The 25,723-nt window shown below is 42.1% G+C and overlaps 3 protein-coding genes across 7 annotated transcripts in view; all 3 read left to right on the forward strand.

The window, feature by feature from the left end:
- The window catches only part of klf4 (Kruppel like factor 4), an 8,239-nt gene extending 2,070 nt beyond the window's left edge, over positions 1-6,169 (forward strand). The window contains exons 3-5 of the mRNA XM_083794444.1: positions 499-1,366; positions 3,538-3,705; positions 4,594-6,169. Coding sequence (XP_083650570.1) covers positions 499-1,366; positions 3,538-3,705; positions 4,594-4,769 — 1,212 coding nt within the window. The 3' untranslated portion in view covers positions 4,770-6,169. The remainder of the gene's footprint in view (positions 1-498; positions 1,367-3,537; positions 3,706-4,593) is intronic.
- A 5,397-nt stretch (positions 6,170-11,566) lies between these two features.
- On the forward strand, positions 11,567-14,132 carry LOC310879652 (G-protein coupled receptor 182-like). Its single transcript, XM_083794448.1, has 2 exons — positions 11,567-11,672; positions 12,127-14,132. Exon 2 carries the CDS (start codon positions 12,130-12,132, stop codon positions 13,234-13,236), a length of 1,107 nt encoding a protein of 368 aa, XP_083650574.1. The 5' UTR covers positions 11,567-11,672; positions 12,127-12,129; the 3' UTR covers positions 13,237-14,132.
- Positions 14,133-16,457: 2,325 nt separating this feature from the next.
- sema4d (sema domain, immunoglobulin domain (Ig), transmembrane domain (TM) and short cytoplasmic domain, (semaphorin) 4D) overlaps positions 16,458-25,723 on the forward strand; it is a 58,518-nt gene continuing 49,252 nt past the window's right edge. For 4 of the 5 annotated variants that reach the window (XR_014571027.1, XM_083794416.1, XM_083794414.1 and 1 more), the window contains exon 1: positions 16,458-16,618. The gene's annotated coding sequence lies outside the window, so the exon portion shown is untranslated. The remainder of the gene's footprint in view (positions 16,619-25,723) is intronic. The other variant, XM_083794415.1, reaches the window with a different exon arrangement.

The following is a 25,723-nucleotide window of genomic DNA, read 5'->3' on the forward strand; positions in this document are numbered from 1 at the left end:
ATTTGAATATACATTCTTTCACAGAGAATGGTTTTAACTCAAGTATTTGCTTCTGGGGGGTCCCTCCCTGGTACAAAATATTTTCAGATGGGGGTCCGCGGCCAAATAATAATAATAATAATAATAATAAAACTTTATTTGTATAGCACCTTTCATGACATGAAATGCAGCTCAAAGTGCTTTACAGAACAATGGAGAATAAAAGAAAAGCAAGGCAACGACATAAAAAAGAAACAAGCAGTAATGCAATACAGTGAGGACATGAATAACAAAAAATAAAAAATAAATGTTCAATTAAAAGCAATGTTGTAGAAGTGGGTCTTGAGCTGAGCTTTAAAAATGTCTACAGAGGCTGTCTACAGATAATTCCGGGGGGTCCTTGACATGAAAAGGTTTGAGCACCACTGACTGAGGTTTTTCAGAAAACGGTTAGGATTTAGAAGACATTTTGTCAAATCTGCTGGTCTCAATGGGTCCATGTGTGTGTGTGTCCTCTAGAGATGGAAGGAGGAACTGTGCCATCTTAAGAGACCCAGCATGTCAAGCGGGAGCAGCTGCTCGGACACAGACCTCGCCACCGCCGCCGCCACCACCACCGCCCGCAGCAGCAGCAGCCCTGGCATGCAGGCCAAGAAAGACTCAGAGCAAGACCTGGACCTGCTGGACTACGACTTCATTCTGTCCAACTCCATGCTGCAACAGCAGCAGCAACAACAGCAACAAGAGGCTGCCATGGCCTGCAACTCGTCCCAGGCCCTGCCTCCGTCCCCTGGCTATCCCTCGTCCTACGCCCTCCCGTCCCCGCAGGGGAGCGAGCTGCTCTACACCATCCCGGACATCAACGACGTCTCTCCGTCCGGCGGCTTCGTGGCGGAGCTCATGAGGCCCGAGCTGGACCCCGCATACCTCCACGCCACCAGCCTCCAGGGCAAGTTCGTGGTCAAGACGACCATGGACGTGGGCGACTATAGCCAGGGCGTGACTGTGAGCAAGGCCTGCATGAGCGCCGCGTCGGAGCCCGGTTCGTCCGCGTCGCTCCCGTTCGCGTGCCACAGGATAAAGCAGGAGAGCCCCGGGGATGTCCCCTGCAGCATCTCGCAGCCCATGGACCTCCACCTGAGCCCCCAAGCCCGGGGAGGGCAGCAGAGGCCGGGCCACCTGGAACCCCCCCACGGCTTCCCCGGGGGAGGGGGGCGTCCCATGGCCGGCGGGAGGCTGTCGTCGTCCTCCTCACTGTCCCCGGACCACTCCGTGGGCAGAGAGCACCAGGTGCTGGGACACCTCTCTCTGCCTCCACAGGGCTTCCACCACAGCTCCCCTCAGGGATACTCCCCCTTCCCACAGCCACCCTCCATGCAGTACCAAGGTCAGTGCATCTAGCTCATTATTAAATAATAATAATATCTAATTACTCTCTCTCTCTCTCTCTCTCCTTCTCTCCCTCTCTCTCTCTCTCTTTCTCTCTCTCTCTCTCTCTCTCTCTCTCTCTCATATACTGTATAGACGTATACATTCTAACAATACAGACTGTACACTGTAGACAGATTATATAAAAATAATAATACCATACATATTTGTTTAGTCCTCATTCACTCTATAATTTAATTTACATACTGTATGTCTCCAAACTTTTTCATTTAAAGAATAAATAATCTGGTTTGTAATTGATATTCAGTTTGTTATAACCCTAACCCAACTCATAATGACAAAACTATAATTTTGCTTGGTCACACAATTATGCTAGGTGTATCTTTGACACTTATACTCAAGTCTTAAACTGTCCAATGAAAAACGATCTTCAGTTCTTATAAACGAAACCGTTAAAGCACTTAATCACATTAAATAGACCTGCCTTTGAAATGAAACCGTGGAAGGGATGAAGCCACTCTTTTAACCAGTAAATGTTTCCTAGAAGGAAACGAAGATGTCAGCAAAATGACAGAGGGAACCATATATGAAATTTACTGGCGATTACATTATTATAACAAAGAACAGTGGGGGGTGCGGTGGGGTGGGGTGGGGGGCTTCCTAACTGGCACAAAAGTAGGGGGAAAGAATCTAAGCAGGAAGCTCCTTGGTGGAAGTTGGTGCTATCAAGTAGTGCACAGTCAAAAGAAAAGGCAACTTAATCTATTTAGGCCTGACGTCGAAATTTAAAAAAGGTTTTCTGAGATAAATATATTCACGATTTTTAAAAAATAGCTAAATTATAACATAATGTTTAAAACACCAAAAGGGGTTCCCGAACAAAATGGGTTAAAGGCAAGGACCACGGGCCTGTCACCTATACAGTACTATACATGTTCAACACCAGACAGCGCATTACGGACTAGAGTACTTCCTCAGGCACAATGCACAAGCTATGTATATAACTTAAGCTCTATATTATTCGTCATACAACAAATAGCTAAATTAGACTATAATGTAAGCTCCCAACAGCACTGTGATGTGTTGATTGATTGTTTGATTGGTTGAATACTTTATTAGACAGAACTGTAAACGGCACAAGGTACAGTCAGCTTGTGGATGTGTTATTTTTTGCTATGTCTGAAAATGGTCAACAATTTCTTCCATGCCAAAAACAGTGACGACCAAGTTGAAAGTGGTCCATTATACACATTGTGTAATATGACTGATGTGTGATCCATTTTGTGTCTATTTTAGACATTTTTTGATGATTGATTATGGTGATTTATTATAATTTTAGTGTCATGCTATCTAGTGGCCGATCCCACATGGGATTATATGTCGTCTTTTCAACCATAATGACAATATTACAAAGTGCATTTTTTGATAAATAAACAATCGTTACAGGCATTGCATATACAACGTAGATGGCCTTAACAACAGAACAGAACAGAACAGAACAAAACAAAACAAAACATAGGGTACATATCCCATGCTGTCTGTACAAGGCTCTGTTGCTCAGGTCCCAGGCTTTGTCCAAGTATAGTTTGCCAGTTTAAATGTCCCCTTTCAAACAAGTTGTGAGTCATTCATATCCGACATATCAGCATCATTGATATTGTTAAACAACTCTCCTTGGACCCGCCAATCATCTAATACAAAACAATATATTCGTTTTCTATCTAATTAAGATTTGGCAGATTCAATCTTCTTCATCCAACTCAACAACAAGCTCGGATATGAGCTTGTATTTCACTATTTTTGAAACAGGGCTTAATTGGTTAATTCATATTGTTTTGTAAGTTGCAATTACTTACATTACTCAAGTATGTATGTACTTACTGTAGTTACCGTCCACCACTGATTAAAACCCTCTGTATGATTCTAAACAATAACACAGCCACAGTTCAAACAAGAAAGCTTGCACTCAGTGGAGCGCGTATCTCTTCCAACAATACAACTGTCATAGATTTCTACCTATGCCATTTTCCTCTCGTCAGGACAGCCTAAAAATGATCATTCCCTCCCAAAACTCATGCGAATTCACTCATCTGTTCTCAGGCAAATGGCCGCCCTTTTACAGTGACTGTCCCCCACTGACCGTATTGTCTCTAACCTGTGTCTCCTCAGAGCTGATGATCTCCAGCGGAGACTGCCTGCCGGAGGAACCCAAGCCTAAGCGTGGCAGGCGCTCATGGCCCCGGAAGAGGATCGCCACACACACGTGCGACTACGTCGGCTGTGGGAAGACCTACACCAAGAGCTCCCACCTCAAAGCACACCACCGCACACACACAGGTCGGTACGCCGCGGCCCTGCCAAACCTTATGTATCCATGTTTCAGCTTTTATGTTGTTGGGGTCCTTTTTTTTGTAAATGAATGCCCTACTACCTACTCCATACTACAGCACAAGTCATGAAAATAGCAGATCTGCAACATGTCGCAATGCCATGCATTCTGAGGTCTATTTTCACTATAATGTTTTTTTTTTTCATTGACGATATTAATGGGCCATCCACACAAGCAGTATATCTACAACTATGAAGATTTCAACAAATTTTCAACTATAATGATGACATTGTTGAACAATAATAGTTATAGTGTTTGGTATACTATAGATGGCCAACTATTATACTTACAGTATGCTGTGTTAAGCAACAAATGCAAAGGTATTAGATTTAGTGGTATGATGTATCGCGAAAATAGCTTATCTAAAATCTCACAACTGATGCAATGTGAGCTTGCAGAACTGTGCGTGCGTGCACAATAGGAAACACAATAAAGCATAATAAAAATGGCTGACATAAGTACCATGCGATAGGACACAGCTATAGATCATCAACAGATAGGTGTAAAAATACGTTCAGATAAGCCATTAATATAACATAGAGTTTTAAAACCACAGGGCAGAGCAAGGTGAATATAGTGCGAGCGTGGGATGGGGGGAGGGGGCAAGGTGTGATGAAGAAATTATTACTGATTCCTCACCTAATACGAACCACAACCTGATTAAGTAATTACCTTCAATAAACTGGCTGCTGAACACGGAGAAACCTCTCGGTTGTACTGATGTGGTTACAGTTTGTCCAAGTTAACCTCAGGGCCAAACACTAACCGACTGTCTGTGTCTGTCTGTGTGTGCGTGCGTGTGTGTGTGTGTGTGTGTGTTATGTTCTCAATTACAGGAGAGAAGCCTTATTGCTGCGACTGGGAGGGCTGTGGCTGGAAATTTGCCCGCTCGGATGAGCTCACGCGCCACTACAGGAAGCACACGGGCCACCGGCCCTTCCAGTGTGCCAAATGCGACCGAGCCTTTTCGAGGTCAGATCATCTCGCGCTTCACATGAAGAGGCATCTATGACACTGGTTCTCACACGTTGTCACATGTCAAGGACCCCCCGAATTTATGTGAACCGCCATAAGAAATGATTTGTCAATATTTGTCGACAAATTTAGAAAATAGCTGTATCTATGAGCTCACAATGTGTCACGCCATGACGCATTGTGAGCTTGTAGATGCGCATTGTATATACACATTTTCTAATTTTATTTCCGAATAGCCAAAACATTTAAGTATTTCAAGTGTTCCTCATTTTGCTGGGGAACCCCTGGAATGCCCCTCAAGGACCGCCTGGGGGTCCCCGGAGCCCTGCTTTGAGAACCAGTGATCTGTGAGACTGGATTGGGACCAAACTGGACTGCCATGGATGCTCAAGCCAAAAACAAGAAGGAAAAAAGAAAAGAACGTAAAGAAGTACCGTATCCAAACCCTGAACAAACTTGTGACTTACATACTTTTAAAACCATCTTTTGCCTTCAAGCTGTTCGTCAAGACAAGCTGTGTTGTTCGCAGCAATAAGGACCTTTTTTTCTACACAAAAGAATCATTGTCTTATAGACTGATCCTGCTCTTCAGTATTTGGGCAGGTGATTGGACGAGACCCTCTCAGTCGTGTGTAGGACACCTTTCTTGAGGGACCAAAACTGGAAATTTGTCTTATTTAAAAGTGACAAAACTTGGAGGACCAAGGTGCCAACAGATGATGTATGACTGGAAAATGTATTATTGTTGTCAGGGAAATCAGGAACAAACAGACAAACCACTCCCAGAGGCCTTTTATTAAGTACTCAACCCCGGTTTTATACTCGAGTCAAAGTATCTACACTCCTGGTCAAATATTACTCAAATTTGTAGTTTGAGTTAAAAGTACTCGAGCACTTGCTTTTAAGTATTAAAATCTATATTTATACACAACTCACCTGTAAACACATTAATTTTCAGGTACAAATGTAATTTATATGTCACAGGATGGTGGTGCTCAGTGACTAAAGAAGTATTGTAAGAAAAGGTACCAAAGATCAATAGAAAAAAAAACAAAAAAAACACACAAACTGGATTAAGATATCGTTGATGTCGGGCAGAAACTTTGTTTTGACATATTTTCCTTATTTTCGTAAATGAACGCTCTGCTACCCTTTTAGCGTGTTGTCAGCAGCCCCAGGACAACGTTTCAGAGCATTACTTGGCCAGGCGTTTGGTGCCCCCTAGAGGTTGGTGCCCAGGGCTGCAGCCCCTAAAGCCCATGCATTAAAGCCGACCTGAGTCCAATGTCCAACAGTTTTCTGAAAATCTGTATGTTGCTATATCAGCGGTTCTCAAACATTTTCATGTCAAGGACTCACAAAACTATATGAATTTGGCCGTCGGCCCCCCATCTCAAAATAGTTTGTTGCAGGGACCCCCAGAATCAAAGATTTTATTAAAAAAATACAAGTGCCGTGCTATGAGCTTTACTTGTATATCTGCTATTTTTGGAAAATAGCCAAAGACCAAAGTATAAAATGTGTCTAAAATCTAAAATGATACAGATGCTCTCCCTGTTTTAATGGGTTAAGCCTGGGGTGAAAATAGCCGATCTATTTTTAAAATAAATATTTAAAAAGGAACGGTTAGGACATACAAGGTTTCCACCCGACAACAACGGTATGAAATATGAAAAGTATGGTTGTCTGTGCGTTTCTTGGTGACCTCTCTTATACAATCTGACATGAAATCAGGTGAACATTTCGCTCCTCAGTGGTGAATGCAATCTTCAATGCACTGCAATCGCAATGTGCAATAATTTATGAGATATTCATATTTTTAAATAAATGAGTAACTCTGAACAAAGTTCTTTTTTGTTTATAGCCAAATATTGTAATATAATCTCAAGTTTTGTACATTTGTAAATAAATAAAAACACTTTAATGTTTTGTATTTTACATACTTTACAATACAATGAAATAAAACATTTGAAATGATTGTTGTGTTGTATTTTCTCTGAAGATATAATCGACCCACAATATGTAATACGTGGGTCGATAATACGTTCTACTTCTTGTACAATATACAAAATTACTCCTTGAGTGGTTACACTACGTTATCAATTCAGTCAAGTTGACTTGGCAGACACAAGAAGAATATCTAGTTAAAGCTGCGAAAGCTATGTAACTTTCCTCATTTTAACCCAATTTGCACAAGGGCTGACATTTTTTACCATTGAGCTAATGCTGCTCTGGGGATAAATTTAATCTTGACCATCAGGTCAAAGTTTGTGTCAGATCCTGCGTCTAGGTGAGACATGACCTTTGACACGATATAAAGACATGGGAGACAAAAACAAACGCCCCAATTGTATAAGTTATATTGTATTACAGTATGGTAACATACTCTTATTTTGTTACACACATCAAGGCCTGAGCCGCCTCAGGAAGAAGAGCTGACTATTCATGCAGCTAATAGCATAACAATAAGTTTATACCTACTTCGGCTATTCTAAAATAGCCTATCTACATCAGCTATGTTTGAAGAGAAATGGAAAAAAATATTTCTTTTTTCACAAATCTTCTCTTTTCAGATGGGGAGGGGGCGCAACCTACAACACACATACATTTGGGTGGTCCTTGACTTGGCATGAAAAATGTTTGAGGACCACTGTCGTAGCCAGGCCTTTACATAGCTCCACCTGATATAGTAGGCTACAGAGTTGCAATCAGATTTGATGTCAGCAGCACTGAATGTCAACCAATAGCTTGGCTTTCCTGCCCATTCTTTCCTGTGACAGGTGGAATACAACCCCCATGGATTTTTTAACATCTTTTTACCGCTAACATTGTCTCCGCTCGCCCGCGGCAGTGTCACTATTATCAGCAGATGATATTATAGGCGAGCCTACTGTGAGCTATTGTTGCCATTTAAACGTGCTTATCCGTTACACAACCATGCAGACTAGAGTGACAATTGGCCACAAACGTAACAATGTTCCAGTGGATGAAAGCTTGGCTGGGTCATCTGGGTCAGTGGTTCTCAAAGGCCCTTTTTCCACCAAAAGAACTTTGGATCTAGAACTGGTTCTCCGTACTATAGATACTTGGAACCTTGGTGCTTTCATGGAACCGGCTGCCATTTTTTGGTTCCAGTTCTAAACCAACTTTAATTTGAAGGGTTCTGAACCGATTCATTTTCAGAGGAAACACTCTGAACTGGTTCAATATTAGGCGGGGAAAAATAACCAAAGGGGAAAAGGGCCAAAGTGGGGCCTGTGGGGGCGGTTTCCATTAAGAGTCCCTGTAAAAATAAGTTCATATATAGCTCCAATCATTGTATCCCTGCTGTATATTGACTATTTAAAAATAGTGTCACATAAATTATGAAAAATGCACACAACATTTTGTCAGTATCATGGTCAGTACAATGTCAGTATCATGGTCAGTATCATGTAAGTACCATGTCAGTATAGTATCATGTCAGTATCACGTCAGTATCATGTCAGTACCATGTCAGTATCATGGTCATTAAGATTAGCATTACAAACCTGCAGAATCAGAGCCAAGGCTGTTCTCATTTACTTTTGAGTTATCAATAAATCAGAAAAGACACTGGAATCCAAACAAAGGTAGTTAAAATAATATATGAAACCTCATAGTTACACCCGTACCCAATGGAGAGGGTGTATTATAATCACCCCTATATGTCACACAGCAATAACTATGACAGTTTGAATCCAATTTGGAAACTTTGGCAGATGAGTCAAGGACCGCTGTGCAACTGAATTTCGCCCCTTGGGATTAATAATGTCTACAAATGGCTGTCACTGTGGCTGTGTGTGTGTGTGTGTGTGTGTGTGTGTGTGTGTGTGTGTGTGTGTGTGTGTGTGTGTGTGTGTGTGTGTGTGTGTGTGTGTGTGTGTGTGTGTGTGTGTGTGTGTGTGTGTGTGTGTGTGTGTGTGTGTGTGTGCGCGTGCGTGCGTGCGTTGGGGGGAGGGGGGTCATGGGGTCTGTTACACCTGCAACCAAAGCACTTCTGTCACTCAACGTCTGGTCCGGGTTCTACCGGTGGTCCATGATCCAAATGGACCTTTATGGGTCTGCATGGTTTTACATAGTATCACTGACTGGACAGATGCTATTGGGAACAGAAGCTATGCTATCACCCCACCTGCTGGTTACATATACATCCCATCTCATCAATGAAGAAGCGAGACAGATGAACTAATCGAGTGAGGCTCTAAACATTATGGGAAAAAAGCATATTCAATTTGAACATACACTGCACATCATTATCAGACTTAAAGTGCAGACTAAGGAGAAGTTTAAGGCTGTGGACCAGAGCTAGCCTCAATTCAGTTCTCACAGCATTTGGCATTTGATGGCAATATAGCATTGGTGCTACACAAGAAAAAAGAACTGGAGGGGAGCTATACTAGCAGTCGGCCTATAGTAGCAGCAATGGTTCATCTCAGTATAGAGCTTTATACTTTTGTTTTAACACAACAATTCACAACAATAATGGAGCAGCTATTAAACATGGACGAGACACGACATGGTGTGACATGTGTGAATTCAGCCTAAACTGTTCTTATTGTTGTCCATCCATCCATCCATCCATCCATCTTCAACTGCTTATCCGTAGTTGGGTCGTGGGAGCAACAGCTCCACCAGAGAGCTTCAGACTTTCCTCTCCAGACCAGAGCAACATTAGTAACTTCCTCCTGGGGGATCCCGAGGCGTTCCAAGGCCAGTGAGACTGTCGATGTAATCCCTCCATCTGATCCTTGGTCTGCCCCGGGGTCTCCTCCCAGTGGGACGTGCATCGAGGACCTCCCTAGGGAGACGCTCGAGAGGCATCCTAACCAGATTCCCGAACCACCTAAGATGGCTCCTATCACACTATCTCTAAGGGAGATGCCTGCAGCCACCCATCGGAGAGAACTCATTTTGGCCGCTTGTATTCGCAACCTTATTCTTTCGGTCATGACTCATGACCCACACTTCATGACCATAGTTGAGAGTAGGAACCAGATTGCTCGGTAAACAGAGAGCTTTGCCTTCTGGCTCAGCTCTCTTTTCGTCACAACAGTGTGGTAGAGCGACTGCAGTACCGCCCCTGCTGCTGCGATTCTGCAGCTGATCTCCTTCTCCGTCTACGTCCTCCCCTCACTCGTGAACAAGACCCTGATATACTTAAACTCTTTCACCATGGGGTAATGCCTCATTCCCTACTTGGACTGCATGTTGTTGTTATTTTTTTGTGTTGGTTGTATTTGTATGCTTGTAGCCCACCTGAAATAAAGGCTTTTTACTTGTCAAACCTAACCTTGGTGCCTGGCTGGACCTGGACATTTTTACTGCATTTTGGTCATATTCTCCTGAATATTATTCCCTTATATGAGCATCGGTGGTTTGAGGGATACCAGTAGTGCTCCTTCCTTCATAAAGTTGTTTTCTCTGCTAAATTCACAATTCTATGCATTGTGATTGTGAATATATAGAATTGTGAATTTAGACTTCATTATTATTTTTTATTTTTTTAAGATATTTTTTTGCGGCTTACGCCTTTATTGATTTTTTAAGGGATAGAAAGTAGGCTGACAGGAAACGGGAGAGAGATGGGGGGATGACATGCGGTAAAGGCCGTGTCGGGTCCGGGAGTCGAACCCGCGGCACACCGCGACTGGATCACCAGTCCGGTGCCCAGACCGTTACGCTACGGCCTGGGCCTAGACTTCATTATTGATGAAGTCTAACTACAGGCAGATATTGGGGGGTTAACATTATTAAGACATAGATTTTGATGTAGATGCTCAGAGCCTTTTTGAGTGACTTGCTGTTTAATACCTTTTTTATATATTTGGAAGATCCAATGTAAATTACATTTAACATCTGACCTGCACAGCCCCAAAACATCCACCAGATGGCACTAACTCATTTTTTTTAAACTTCTGACAACTGTCAGAGCAACATGCTGTGTGGGTGCCCACACTTTTTTGACCCGATAACTGATCAGCTCAACAAGATCTACCCAGTAGTACCCACCCATCCCATTGCTGAAAATAGTAACCACTTACCTGAGGCGTTACATATAAGACAAACACACTTGGAATGGGAAATAGAAGGGGAAATTTTAATTGGCAGTGTGTGCGTGTGTGCGCGTGTGTGCGTATGTGTGTGTGTGTGTGTGTGTGTGTGTGTGTGTGTGTGTGTGTGTGTGTGTGTGTGTGTGTGTGTGTGTGTGTGTGTGAGTGTGTGTGTGTGTGTCAAGTGGCAGATCCCAAAAAGTAGTTTTTTTAGGGGCATGTCATGTGGTCTACATGCACACAGTCACAGTGGACAACAATATGAACAAATGCTCCTCTGTTAGAGGGACATTAGACTTGTTCTGATTATGGATGGATGGAGTCTACCTGTAGGTAGACACTAATGGAAAAACATCTTCACAATTCATTAATGTCTACAATTCAACAACAAGATATTTAGTTATGTAGGCTTTCCTGCTGCTCTGTCTGTACCACTCCCCCAAGCCACTGAGGATGTCCTGTGTGTGTGTGTGTGTGTGTGTGTGTGTGTGTGTGTGTGTGTGTGTGTGTGTGTGTGTGTGTGTGTGTGTGTGTGTGTGTGTGTGTGTGTGTGTGTGTGTGTGTGTGTGTGTGTGTGTGTGTGTGTGTGTGTGTGTGTGTGTGTGTGTGTGTGTGTGTGTGTGTGTGTGTGTGTGTGTGTGTGTGTGTGTGTGTGTGTGTGTGTGTGTGTGTGTGCGCGCGCGCCTGCGTGCGTGCGGCCAATGGGAGGGGAGAAGCTCAGGCTGCCTGACTGCCCAGATAGTCCAGGACACTGGACAGCAGAGTTGGAGTAGAGTTGACTTGTTGTGATTGACACAAACCCCAGGCTGCTCACACTGAGACGAACCCTCCCTCTTCATCATTGATCCTTTCCACACCAAAATATCACGGTAATATGACCAATTTGCTGCCTCAAATTCAGTTGAAGTGGTTTAACTTTTCTAAGTATTATAGATAATTTTGTGAATGATAGTGGAAGGTGGGGGCATTTCAGTCATGGCACTTGAGTGTGTCTTACATATGATTTATGAATTTGAAGCATGCACTGAGTTCAAACAATACAAGGCGTAGATTCAAACAATCTGCAAAAAAGGGTTCTAAAATGCATTTTCTAACCACACTATTATAATAAGCCACTATCCTGGAAACGCCATATTTTCACAGCCTAGCATGTCTAGTCTAACTAGAGTCTAGTAGGTAGGTAGACATGCTGGGCTATGAAAAGTCTAGGTCCTAGAGACCCTGCTTTTGTGCTGTAGTCTTCTTATGTAATGTTTGAAAACATAATCAAACACTTTGAGCCAGAGTTTGAAACAATAATGTCCTCTCTGCTTTTAACCCCAGACCATGTCTCTTGAAGACAACAGCAACCACTCCTTCCACAACAACACACCGTGGTGGATCAATGAGTGCACCCTCCACCTCAACAGGGACGGCCGGCGCATTGCACTCTTCCTCCTCTACCTGTTCTTCTTCACCGTGGGCCTGTTGGAGAACGTTGTGGTCATCTGGGTCAACTGGCGCCGGCGCCACTCGGCCAACGGGGTCCTCTTCTGCATTATCAACATGAGCCTGTCGGACCTCATGATAATCATGATCTTGCCCTTCTCCATGATGGAGGTGACCATGGAGCATGTCTGGCTGTGGGGCCGCTTCCTCTGCAAGGCAACCGCCTTCATCTACGGGGTCAACTTCTACAGCAGCACCTTCTTCCTGGCCTTCATGACCCTGGAGCGTTACTTGTCCCTGACCAGGCCTTCATCTGCCACCTGCTTCCCTGTGGTGGGCCGGCGCCGCTGGTTGCTCTGCGGGGGCCTGTGGCTGCTATCCTTCGCCCTGGCACTGTTGGAGAACGTTCATGTGGACCTTGTGGATTGGGATGAACCGGGCTGCTACATGATGCCTGAGAACAATATCATGGAGTGGTTTATTTTTATTGATTTATTCAATCTTTCTGTCCAGTTCCTGGGTCCTGCGGCCGTCATCATCACCTTCAACATCCTCATAGCTCGCGCGGTTCGCACGGCTCCGGATGTGCAGGGCCGACGAGATGTGTGGCTGGTGCACGTTTACTCATTGGTGTTTGTGGTGTGCTGGCTGCCATATCACCTAGTGAATGTCCTGCTACTCATAGAATTCTTAATCCCCATCTCACACGGCCCCTTTTATTTTTTTAGCTGTAATACAGTAATGGTGCTCCAAAACTCACACACCGTGATGCTGTGCCTGACGCTCTTCCACTGCATCGCCAACCCCATTCTCTACAACTTCCTCAGCAAGAGTTTCCGTAACAACCTGATCAATACTGTGCGGAACTACCTACCTATAGAGGCGGCAGATGTTCAGATGGGACCAGGGTCCCAGCCTAACACGGCTGACACAGGGGGTAAAGATGCCGGGAAGCAGCAGATGATAAGCGACATGAGTACCAGTCACACGGATGTTGAATCATAAGAAATCTAGTGATTTTATCTAGTAACAAATATGCAAAAACACAGTTTCCAAGACATTCCCTAAAAATTCTCTGGTAATTTGAAGCCATGTGTTGTCTTTGATGCCTAGGAAAGTCTGATTATACACTTTATTATGAGACTTTGGTCTTCTTTCTTTTTTTTCTTTCTTCTTTCTTTTTGTCTTCTTTCAAAGATGCATTGTGCTGTTTCTTATGTACGAATGATGGCCTCATCAAAACCTTCCAATTATAATACACTTCATGTTTTGCTTTTCATTTAACACAGAGTTCAAACAGTTCAAACAGCAACATCCAGGATCTTATAGCGGAAATTAATTGTAATAACAAAGGATATATGTACACAGATCTGCTGTTGGACCAGTGCAAGATAAGACCTTTTTAGTATTTATCCATTTGCAAATGTGGAAATGTTGGATTATAATTGCTGTTTTTGACTACATAATCACTAAACCGATCAAAATTAACGTACAGGGCTCTTTCAGCTGCTGTACAACATATGCTTGCCTGTATCATGCAATAAAATAACCTCAATGTTATCTATTTTAACTAGGAAATGTAAGTAACAATTTGCTGTAGTTGCAGTACACTATCTCCATTGTTGCTTTGGGAGGAAGTCCAAGCTGATCCTGTGACTTCCATTTCAGCCTGCCAGGGGTGAGTTTCTTTCCACCTCCAACAATGTGGACTTGGTGATAAGAAGAGGGAGAAAGGGGACAAGAGTTTGGCTGTGTGTCCAAACCAATACAATGTCCAGTCCAATATAATACTTCAAATTCATAACTGAAATTCTGATGATGAATGGATTTTTGCTGGTGGTTGACAAGGTGTGAACTATCCTCAGCCAAAGATATACAGTAAGGGGGGGGGGGTGACACTATGGTCCGGGACCACTTGACACATGTTGTGGTAGTGTGAATGCTGCGTATACCGTTCCCGGGAGCGGATCACCCAACCGTTCCCAGGACCGCATCGGGAACCGATTGAGGTGTACTCGGATACAGATCCATGCAATGTGAAAGCATTGTAAATTTGATGCTTCTATCTTTCAGCTGCTGTACAACACATGCTTGCCTGTATCATGCAATAAAATAACCTCAATGTTATCCAATGTTACAAACATGCCTATAACAAATCGATGCAGTGTCCAGTCCAGTACTATTTTTGACATGTGAAAAGTCTGGCTATGCTGTTGTCTTATCACATGAAAATAAAGAATAAATCACATCTCACAATCTGAATCATCAATATTTCAAGACATTTACTGGTTAACTGCACCAATATCTCAATTAAAAGCATTGGATGCTACTTGGCCAGCACCTTACTGTAGCAGAATTATGTATATTTTTGTCCCAGACATTAAATGCTAAAGCTAAACCCTTATGAGACCACAATAAAGGCAACAATGTGTCACAGCACATGCAAATTATGCCTCATTTCCACTAGATGGCACTGGTTAGCCATAAGCAGCAGACCATTCCATTTTGTAAGTCTAATTTTCCTGTTATTTGAAAATCCGAATTAGATCATTTTAATAAAATAAATTTTAAATAAAACTTAAATAAGTTCAACATTTCTCAGACCGAGCTGAAAGAGAGATGAAGCAGGACACACACTAGTAGTAGTCACACTATGACATTATGTTGCAGATTAAACAAAATTGTCATTTTATTGTGCCTTTGTCAGATAGTTAACCACTTAATCCCCCAATATAGAAAACTTGACCTTGGCTGAGTGGCTCATGTACTTGGATAGTTGGATTGTTCTTTTTGCCTCTTACACCAAACCTCTTCGCATAAAATAGCTCATACACAAACTCACAACACGTGACGTACGTGATCCATCTAATGTGTTGTGAAGTTGTAGATCGGCTATTTTTGGTGAATATTCCAGGTTCGATTGTTCAAGTGTTTAATGAAAAAAAGTTCCTATCACACAAAGATTGTATTGGCACCTTCCCGATAGTAGGCCTACTTCTGAGGACCCACTAGGCTAGGGGAACCGGATCCCCTGTTGAAGACCCAACATGGTCTAAATAGTTCTATATTAAAAGAAACATAATGATGCCAGGATTCTTTTTTGTTAATGGAGGATTTTTATTCATTATCATCTTTTTATGTTGTATTTTGTAGTTTTTTTGCCTTACATTATTTTGCAGCATGGTGGAAAGCCCATAAGCCAAATATCCTTGATACAATAAGACAATAAATGAGACAATAAAGATGACCTTGCCTTTGACCTTGACGACATTATCATTTAGTATTTATATTTCATGGTCACTTTATTTCTTTTACCAACACATGTCAAATCGAAGATAAACCCAGCATCTTTTTGTATTAAACCCACTTAAATGCAGAGCTTATAGGCTAAGCTCCTTCACTGACTAGGAAAATACCAAATATAATGTAGCATATTCTAAGGTTTTGATATATTACAGAAGTGGGGCCTATATACTTCAGAAATAAATTAAATGTATGCTACTCCTATTTTTGCAATGCCAATATAAGATGCCATTCATGCCATTTAATAATAATTGACAATTCAGAGAAAAAACACCTGGCTGCCGTGCAGAGCAACGCCAGAGAGGCAAACCGCAACACACTTGTAGCATCTCTGTGAATCAAAGATCGTATTGTATTCAGCCCCTCCATGCAGCCCCTCTGCCCCGCACACAAGGGTCTGTCTGTCTTTCCTTCCAAGTGTTTTTATGTATTGGGAAAAGTTGCATAGCCTTTGCTTAATGGCAATCACCTTTTGAACTCACACTCTCAATCCACATAGAAAAGAGAATCCCGCTCGCTCAGCATAAAAAAGCTAAACAAAACACTGTAGCCTAATTATAATCAATTTACAAAACAAACTAGTAGGATGGATGCCACGAGTATTTCAGAATTATTTCATTGCATTATTCTCTTGTCTTGACTCATTTTTAAACAAGAAATTCAATAAGCAAACTGAAGTGCAACAAGCAGGATCAGTAAAGCAACTTATTTTTGTAGCTGCAACATTCGTAACTCTGATTGAGATTGTACAAATGTAACCAAAATGGACCCCATTTGGCATTTGCACAATCTCGGACTAGTTTAGTTGTCTCTGGGAGTGGGAACTTGATCTGCTACCTTGGTTACTTGCAATGCACACACGCCCACCCTGCGGCCACCCCCTCCTGATCTTTGTGCAAAGTGTTCGGTGATTCACACACAGCCCGGCCCCAGAGGTTTGAATCCCCCCGTCCACAGCCGCCATGCTGCGCTGAGCCGACTCAGCCGAGCGACAAACCAAACTTGTCACGCTCCTCCTTGCTTGCAGTGCACAGAACTTAAACTCATCTCTTTACGGCGACACAAAGAGGATATCTCTCACCGGGTGAGTGCGATTGTTCGTGTGTTTCTTCGGTGTGTGTGTGTGTGTGTAAATGAATGCACCGTTTAATAGCCGGCCGTCTGTAGTTAAAAGCAAACTCCGAACTGTTTCATTTATTCAAGTTGGTCCTTTTGGTTTACTCCTGGTTGCTCCGCCGGTGGGACAGGACAGGCGTGCTCTCGCACAGTGCGACTGGTTTGCAGACTTCGATCTCAGTTGCTGTTGCACTTGTTGTTGTTGCTCTGTACTTTAGAGTCTATGGTCTAGACTAGAGAAACATCAAACAGGTATCATAGCTACAGTAAAATAGTCGAGACGATAATGCGTTTTAACATTACGGTCTACATTATGTGACCAAGAGAGATAATAATTTTATAATTGACTGGGGTTTGCTGAAACTTTGCTCGTGGTGGCGGTATGTTGCGCTCACTCTCAAACTAAAAGTTTTACTGCAGTTGCTGTCAGTCATTCCGTGTCCTTGAAGCTTGTTGTTGGAATCATTCCTGAACAGTTTGTCTCACGATCGCACGGCTGTCTAAATGCCAGACTGGCACTCAGAGGTCATTGAGGGGCTTCTACCCTTGGCACGCATAAATAAAGGGCGCTCTTTCATTGCAACAACAAAAGACCTTTATTGAAATGAGTGAAGAGCCTATCCACCTAACCACAGTTTATATGGGGGGTTGTTTGGAGAACGGGAGCTGCAGGCAGGCAGCAAGAGCACCTGTATGGCTGGCTGTCTACCTTTTTAGTCTCATAAGTCCACCCTCGCTTCTGCCAGTGCCAAGGCATTTGGAAAATGTACTAGTAAATCAGAGAGCATGGGGGCTGGTCAATATCTCTATCTTGATATGAGACTACATATTGGGATTTTGGATATGGCATAAGTGTTGTCTTTTCCTGTTTTTAATCACGCCCTATTTTATGTACTGATGGAAATCATATTAAAAACAAAATAGCCGACCTACAAGCTCACAATGTGTTGTGAGCTTGTATATCTGCTTTTAAACTTGTCATCAGAATACGATTATCATCCTCACAATATTGACATTGAGTTTAACATTAATTTAAAAAATATTGTGATTTTGCCCAGATCACCCTACCATGATATTTGAGATGTGGGCAATAATGTGTTTCTTAGGTCAGGGTTTTATGAATAAACCTTCATCTGTGTGTGTGTGTGCATGTCTAGTATGTGTAAATCAACCTGAAGCTGTAGTGTAAGATATGAATTGGGAGGAATTAGAAGTTCTTCACCTCATTCCAACTTGCCCTCTGTCCCAAAGAGGGCAGTTAATGGCTCTCAGCCACCGTAGCTAGGCTAAGTTCTCTATTCATTCTGCTGTCTTTCTGCCTAGCTTTCTTTTCCCTCTCAAGTTCACCTCCCTCTCAAATTAGGGACACTATTTTGAGAAGCTAAGGGTTGTGTTGAATCATCGGTGGTGGAGATATTGTCTGACAAGTCTTATTTTGCTGTTTTGCTGTAGGATGATGACAGTGATGCATTTAAAAACGCACTTGTTGTCGTCATGCCATTATTTAAGCTGATCATGGGCATTCATCGATGAATGACTCATGCGACTTTACTGAGGTTTTTATTTCAGTATTGTAATTTGATTATTTTTTATTTTATGTTCTTTGTCGCAAGGCCCAAAATACTGTTGTCTTAAAGGGACCTTTAACCGCTGGAGGAAACTGCAGTCACTCAATATTAATAGTATTTGTAATAGATAACAGTAGCACAATTTGAAATTTGCGCCCTATGGCCAGAAAAATGATGTCTGGATTGCTGAATTCCTACAATGCCCATAATGCTTTAGTGCACTTCACTTCCTTGAATGGAGAGTGTGGAAGGAAGTGACTTCAAGTGAGACAGGTTTGGCGTCAATTACATTTTCTAAAAAAACACATTACACACACACACACACAAACTCCAGGAAAGTGTTTCTTGTGTCCTAAACATCATTCAAATAAGCTGTTTGGGTACTGGGTGTACAAAAGACTTTGGTTTACCGTCCAAAAAAGAAGAAGAACAGGTGTACAGGGATAAAAGGAGGATGCCACGTACAGACCCATAGGGGACCCCGGTCAACAAAGTATATATTAAGTGGTTAATGTCTAAAAGCTTATTGTTTTATCATGTAAAGCATATTGAATTGCCTTCTTATTGAAATGTGCTATACAATTTTACTTTCCATGCCTTACATTCAAGTTAAATTAATACTTTCCAGCTCCACTACAGATTTAGTTTCCTTATTAAGCAGTGTGGGAGAGTTGGAGACTTGTGAGCTATTCAATGTTTCACTTAACTGGAGCTACTCTAAATCTATTTTCCATTTTCATTAGTGACATTTAAATCCTCCCACTCTTCTACTTCCCTCAACGTGTCACCAAATGCAGGCTATATATGACTGGCCTTCCCTTAGGGCCTCAATAAGTAATTATTCTGCCTCATCAAGTTCGACTGCACAGGTCCTTGGCTGGGTCACATGAGGCATGGGGCAGCTACCAGGACCTTGTCGATATGATGGCTGCCTGGCACTGCAGGACGGCATGCATGCCAGAATCATGTCAGCCAGAGCCCCGGGGGCCTGGATAGCTGGCTAGAACAGGATATTGCTGTGTGATCATTCACCAGCTGGAGACAAATCATTAAACCACTGGATGCGTGCTGTTGAGTTGTAGCAGTCTCCCTGACGTTGTCTGAAGGCTGAATGCTTTTGGTCTTATCACTGAAAACTCAATCCGGAGACATTTTTTCAATTCCTCTTTCTTTTGTTCATGCTGTTTGTGTAAACAACATTTATCTTGATGCGTAGGTAGAAGCTGTGAACAGATGAGCCCTGATTGCCCTGATGAGCCCTGATTGCATCAAAATTATATTCGATACACACTTTGTAACATTGTTACAAACACTGGTCTGTGTTTTTGAGCGGTGCCTAACCGCTCCATTACGCAGATGTGTGTATGTCTGTCTCTGTGTCTGTATGTCTGAGCACGGACAGCTGCAACACCTCGCCAATACCGCTGGATGGCACTGTTGAGCAGTGTCAAAGACACGTACGCACGCACGCACACATACACACACGCCAGGGAGGAGGGCTAGTAGCGTAGTACGTATAGTTGCACCGCTCAGTTCACACAGGTGTGATTTTGTATTGATTTAGCGACTATTAGTCCTACTTTTTGTAGGGTTTTTTTTGTCGGGGGAAACGGAATTGAATGTTACTATTTAATGGCGCCTTCTATTTTAAGAATGCTAAGCAATACATTAGTTTTAGCCTATAATTAGTTTGCTTCTGTGTTTAATTTGTATTAGTGTAAAAACTATCCTGTGTTAAAGTTGCTGTTCATTGGAAGCACAGGATTCACATTTAGATTTAATTACTTGGAACACTCCAACCGTACATAGGCACATTAACGCTAGTCGTGCATAGGCACGCAAACCAGAGCTAGACTTTACTTTATTCTTCTTGACCGATAATCAATTTAAAATGCGTAGGGAATGGGGGAATTCAGTCAGGAACGGCTTGGTTGAAAAGGAGCTTTGTTTTGAACATGAACTTTGTGTGCAGAAGTGGCACATGTCAGAAGGATTATTTACTTGGCATGCCTTGTTTAGGTCTTGGAGTCTAAGATCTCCCTATGGAATAAAAAATGCAATGTTTACATTGGTTCTAACAAGAGGTGTGTGTGTGTGTGTGTGTGTGTGTGTGTGTGTGTGTGTGTGTGTGTGTGTGTGTGTGTGTGTGTGTGTGTGTGTGTGTGTGTGTGTGTGTGTGTGTGTGTGTGTGTGTGTGTGTGTGTGTGTGTGTGTGTGTGTGTGTGTGTGTGTGTGTGTGTGTGTGTGTGTGTGTGTGTGTGTGTGTGTGTGTGTGTGTGTGTGAATATCGATATGAATCGGTAATCGATTTGAACATTAACGATGCGACTACATTGATGCACGTTTGTCTGGATCGGTCAAAATTGCGTCTGACTCGGATGTTGGTTCGATCCCAAAGTTATGATTCATGAATCAGTCAATTCAACTAACTGCGGGAAAAACACAGAACACAAGCAAACCCAAAGCGATGTGCATTGCGACGGGTAGAGAACTTGTAGATCTGCTACTTCTAGCGCAGGACGGGCGTGTGCTTATGACACTCTTAATTATGTGTTAGCAGCGACAACACGAACACAAGCCACTCGTCAGACGGGATGCACACACAGATCCGACACAACATTATTGCATAATTGCACACATCTGTTTTTTTAATCCACCCGTCCATCCGATAGCCTTTTAAATCTTATTTCCCATCCACGGGGACAAGCAAAGTGATATCAGCAGCTTCCACCTAATTTGGGTGGTGGTGTTGTTGTCTGACGAGGGTAGCTACTAGCTAGCATAGGAGCTAAAACATTTTTTTTTATATTGATATCATCCAGATTCTGTCCAAATGCCGCAAATTGTTACACACTATCTCTATAGTTATGTGTTCAAGCCGGATCTGTCTGATATTTCATGTTCCATCCTAATTGGCTTTACATTAACATTGGCTTTCAGTGTTTGCAGGATTGGCCCATTTTGAACAAAAGCCTCAAATCATGAATGCAGCCTGCAATTTACGTGAAATCTTTCACAGACTTAATTACTAGGCTGAGGAATATATCCCACCCTTTTCACATTGACCAACAGGTGGATTTTTGCAAAACACATATTCGGAAACAATGCAATCATCCAATTGCCATCCAAGGCGCAAGAAGAAATGGCACCCTTTTCACATATCCTCTTATAGCGCCACCAGGAGGCCACAACCTGACCTGCCCTGGTGGAGACCTGTGCCCAGAGGCGCACTTTATCTAGTTATCACTATTATTATTACTACTTGTCACTATTCATTGATTCACTCGTATCCAAATCCATTTGAAAAAGAAAAGAAAATCTCACTGTTCTCAGGTCAAATATTGATATGCAATTAAAATGTGATTAATTGAGATGAATTAATCACAAAAATAAATTAGATAAAGTTTTTTAATCAACCCTGTTTATAGTTCTAGCTTCAAATTCAAAATAAAAGGTTTAATGTGTCGGATCGCACCGTATCGAATCGCATCAAATTCCACAAAATTCCACAAAATCGAAATCGTATCGAATTGCACTGAATCGAAAATCGTTCTGTATATAAATGTATATCAAATGTATCGTCTCCGAATCGCATTGTAGCCCATGCGTTACTGTACGTATCGAATCGTCTTGTAAGGGAGAGATGCACACCCCTAAAAGAAAAATATATATATATATATATATATATTATATATATATATATATGAATTGGTTTCAAGGGAGGCCTCTGTAGGTAATTTAATAAAGAAGACTAATGGATTTAAGGCGATTCGTTACCACGATGGTTTCCTCACAGACTGCACTGCATGGCTCTTATTAACCGCATGAACCTATTAACCTAGCATCCCTATTCTGGGGTCAAACATAATGGAACTATACCAGCTGACAACATAGTCTCCCTAGTGTCGGTAACGGCCTTAAACTGAACACTCAGTAATGTACTAGCTGTAACAGTACTTCTGACTCTGACTCGCATATAAGTATAACCATATAGTCTTGTGTGTGGGTGTGTTTGGAGCTTCTTTGAATGTGAGATATCAGGCGACGCAACGTGATGTAGTCAGTTATTAGTCACAGGTAAGTGATAATGATGTGAGCGTCCACGCTGATGCTAAATGTTCGGTAAATCTTTTGCATGTGACGTGAGTGATATGTTGAACATGTAATTCCGGATTGATTTGAATTGGCTGCCTGTCAGTGTTTCTATGGTTAATCTAAAAGTGATCCCAACAATATCGTTCATACCACTGTCGAACGATTTATGAAACAACATATTTAATAGTTGTGTGGACAGGCCTTTTGTCCAAACAAGTCGGCTTGGTGGGCCTTTATCCTACAAGTTGCCCCTGTTAGGGTATTTGGCGTCATCAGTCAACTTGCGTGGTATAAAACAAGTGCAATAAATCTGCAAATGGCTTTTAGAGTGTTTGAACAGTAGCACTGACTGTACCTCCTGCTGTGGAAAACACACTGTAAATAATGTTCTATAGACCAGACACCACACGGCACAATATGGTTCACTCCTTCTCGTTCCATCTGTTGATTTATTCTCTTGATTCTTGATGTAGAGATTCTAGAAGCTCATGGTGCATTACAATGTGATGTGTTATGAGCTTGTAGCTATTGCCACTATTTGTAAAACGTAGTGAATATATTATGTACGTAGCACAAACGGGATTATCGAGGCGAACACACCTTTAACCTTTAACAGGATTAACCTGAGGTCTGAACACACCTTTACAGTTGACTAGAAAGACTATAGTGTGTATTCAGTGTAATGTGACTCATAGTGTCAGTGGCCAGTCTGGAACGCTATAACATTTTGAAGTGTTTTATGCCGACCTACAGGCCATTTTGTTCTTGTCATATATAGATCAATGGATCTGACAACCACCTTTGATACACAATGTCCTGCCACGCCCTAGCCCCCCCCCCCCCCTCCCCCAACCCCTTAGGCAACAACAAGGAGTAATAACGTCTGGCTCCAAGCAAAGGCAGATGTAGATAGCTAGTGGTGCATGTGTATGTGCTGTCTGCCCAAATGAATTTCAGCATTCCTGAGATGTCATTGCAATGTTTGTTTGGTCATGACAAATGAGTTGTTCGATATTATAGAGGATAACATGTTCTTGGCAATAAGATACCTATTTAAGCCTTCTTTCTTTTTTTTTGCAATGAAGGCTGTGTTCCTAATGTCATGTCAACAAATACTGAACTGACTTTCAAGGGTGATGCTGGATTTTATTTCTGTGCTGCACATGATACCATTTATTCTGAATAGATATATAGGCCTTATATTGCTTTATTGGTCAAAGTAATTGAACTATTATCACTCCATGACACATTGAAAAAATACACTGCTTGAATGGTTTCAGGGGCTACATTTAAAAATAAAAAGGAGCACATTGGCAATCTGAACTGCAGCCTGCAGATGAGCGAGTGAAATGTTTTGACAGATGTTAGGTGAAAGCCACATCAACGAGACACGCTCAAGAAGATGGTTTTCCTAAAAAAAATAAAAAAGAGAAATGGCTGTCCTTTTGTACAAATATACTGGAATAAATGCTGAAACCACCCCTTGGTGGGTTTTCAGCAGTGGTGGAAAGTAACTAAGTTAAGTACATTTATTCAAGTACTGTACTTTTTTTGAGGTATTTATACTTTACTTGAGTATTAACAATTTCCAGTAGTTTTACTTCTACTCCACTACATCTGATCTCAGAGGCAAATATTGTACTTTTACTCGAAAAAATGTACTCATTTATTCGAAAACTTTAGTTATTTTGTAGATTTTGATTATTATGACAAAACATACAGTAACCACTTCACTATAGAGGGTATGTGCATGCATAAAGTGAATGGCAGATCGAGTGGCAAATCGAGTGACAAAGTTAATTTAATGTTGTTTAAAGTCATTTAATGCAATCAAATAGGACTTTTCTGTGTGGATGTCTGGGCTGTCGAGGCCAGAAAGTAGTTTTTTGCCACTCTGTAGGCGTTCTCGCATAACTTCCGGGTATGTTGATGATGTCACGCGCATACCCTCTATATACATTTCAGCCATTTGCAAATAGCCAATCTACAAGCCCACAATGCGTCGGGATGTGACGCATTGTGATGTTGTGGATCGGCTATTTTCAAAAGATGTTTATACCTTTTTGAAAACTTGAAATGGCACATTCTGCATATGAGTACTTTTACTTTTAGGAATTTAAGTAAATTTTGATGCCAAATTGCCAATGCTTTTGTACTTTTACTCAAGTACATTTTGAATTCCGGACTTTTACTTGTAACGGGAGTTGTTCTACATTGCAGTACCACTGGTTTTCAGGATTACTTTCAGAGGCCAGGGCTGCAATATAACTCGTGAAAACGTAAAGAGAGAATCGTTGAAAAGACGTGTATAAATGGAACCGAATGGACCCGTGGTTCCATTTGTACACTCTCTGAGTTAAACTGACTTTTGATTTTACAATATAAACGCATGTCAAACTGGGGGTCCTTGAAATTAAAATGATTGAAAATCACTGCTAGAGCCTAGAACCATAAAAATCTTCTCTTATGGGGGTCCTTGGCATATCTTTTCAAATGGTGGTCCGCGGGCAGATAAGTGTTCATTCTGGGGTCCATGACATGACAAAGTTTGGGAACCACTGGCCGTAGAAAGTGAACTGAAGCGCTGCTGCAGTGCTATTGACAGCATGCTTGATGTGTTGAAGAGCTTCCCAGCAGCATGGCTGTGAGCAGGGAGCTGGAAGGGTATTGTGTGTGTGTGTGTGTGTGTGTGTGTGTGTGTGGGGGGGGGGGGGAGCTAGTCCACATACAGTACATTCTGTTGCCACGGTGCCCACTGCCATCTGACACAGCTGACTGGAGGAAAAAAAATGTCTTATGTGGATCGCTCTGCTTTTATTATTAAGTTCGTTGTTGGAGGCTGTCTTCCAGAGATGGGTTTCCCGGCTTGGCGAAGAGGTTAAAAGGAATTCTAGCTGTGAAGATGATCTTCTGGGGGAATCGTCATTGTACGGCGTTGAAATGATTAACCACATGGACCCTGGCAGCCCTAGTTTTGGCATGGATGTATAGGCAACGTTCTGTTTAAAAAAACATCTTAAAAAATAACCAGTAGTATAACAGTAGTATAACATCGCTAATTAGTTGGTAATGGTTCAGGTTCAGTGTTTTTGTTTCTCCTTATGGTGAGAACTCACTCATATCACAGCATCTATGAGGGCATTGCCTAAGAAAGTACAAAACCCTGTTCAGAAACGTGTGGACGCTATAGTGCATGTACTGCTTGAATCATAATGTTATGCACAGCAGAAGCTACGTCAGCATCACCTAGGGCTGAAAACGGAGCAAAGGGGTCAGCCGCTCGATCTCCAGTCTGTATCGCCTATTAAATCCCCCAATACAAAAGGCACACACACACACACACACACACACACACACACACACACACACACACACACACACACACACACACACACACACACACACAACCT

The sequence above is a fragment of the Protomyctophum parallelum genome, assembly GCF_964188405.1.
Source record: "Protomyctophum parallelum genome assembly, chromosome: 21".
NCBI classification, from domain to species: domain Eukaryota; kingdom Metazoa; phylum Chordata; class Actinopteri; order Myctophiformes; family Myctophidae; genus Protomyctophum; species Protomyctophum parallelum.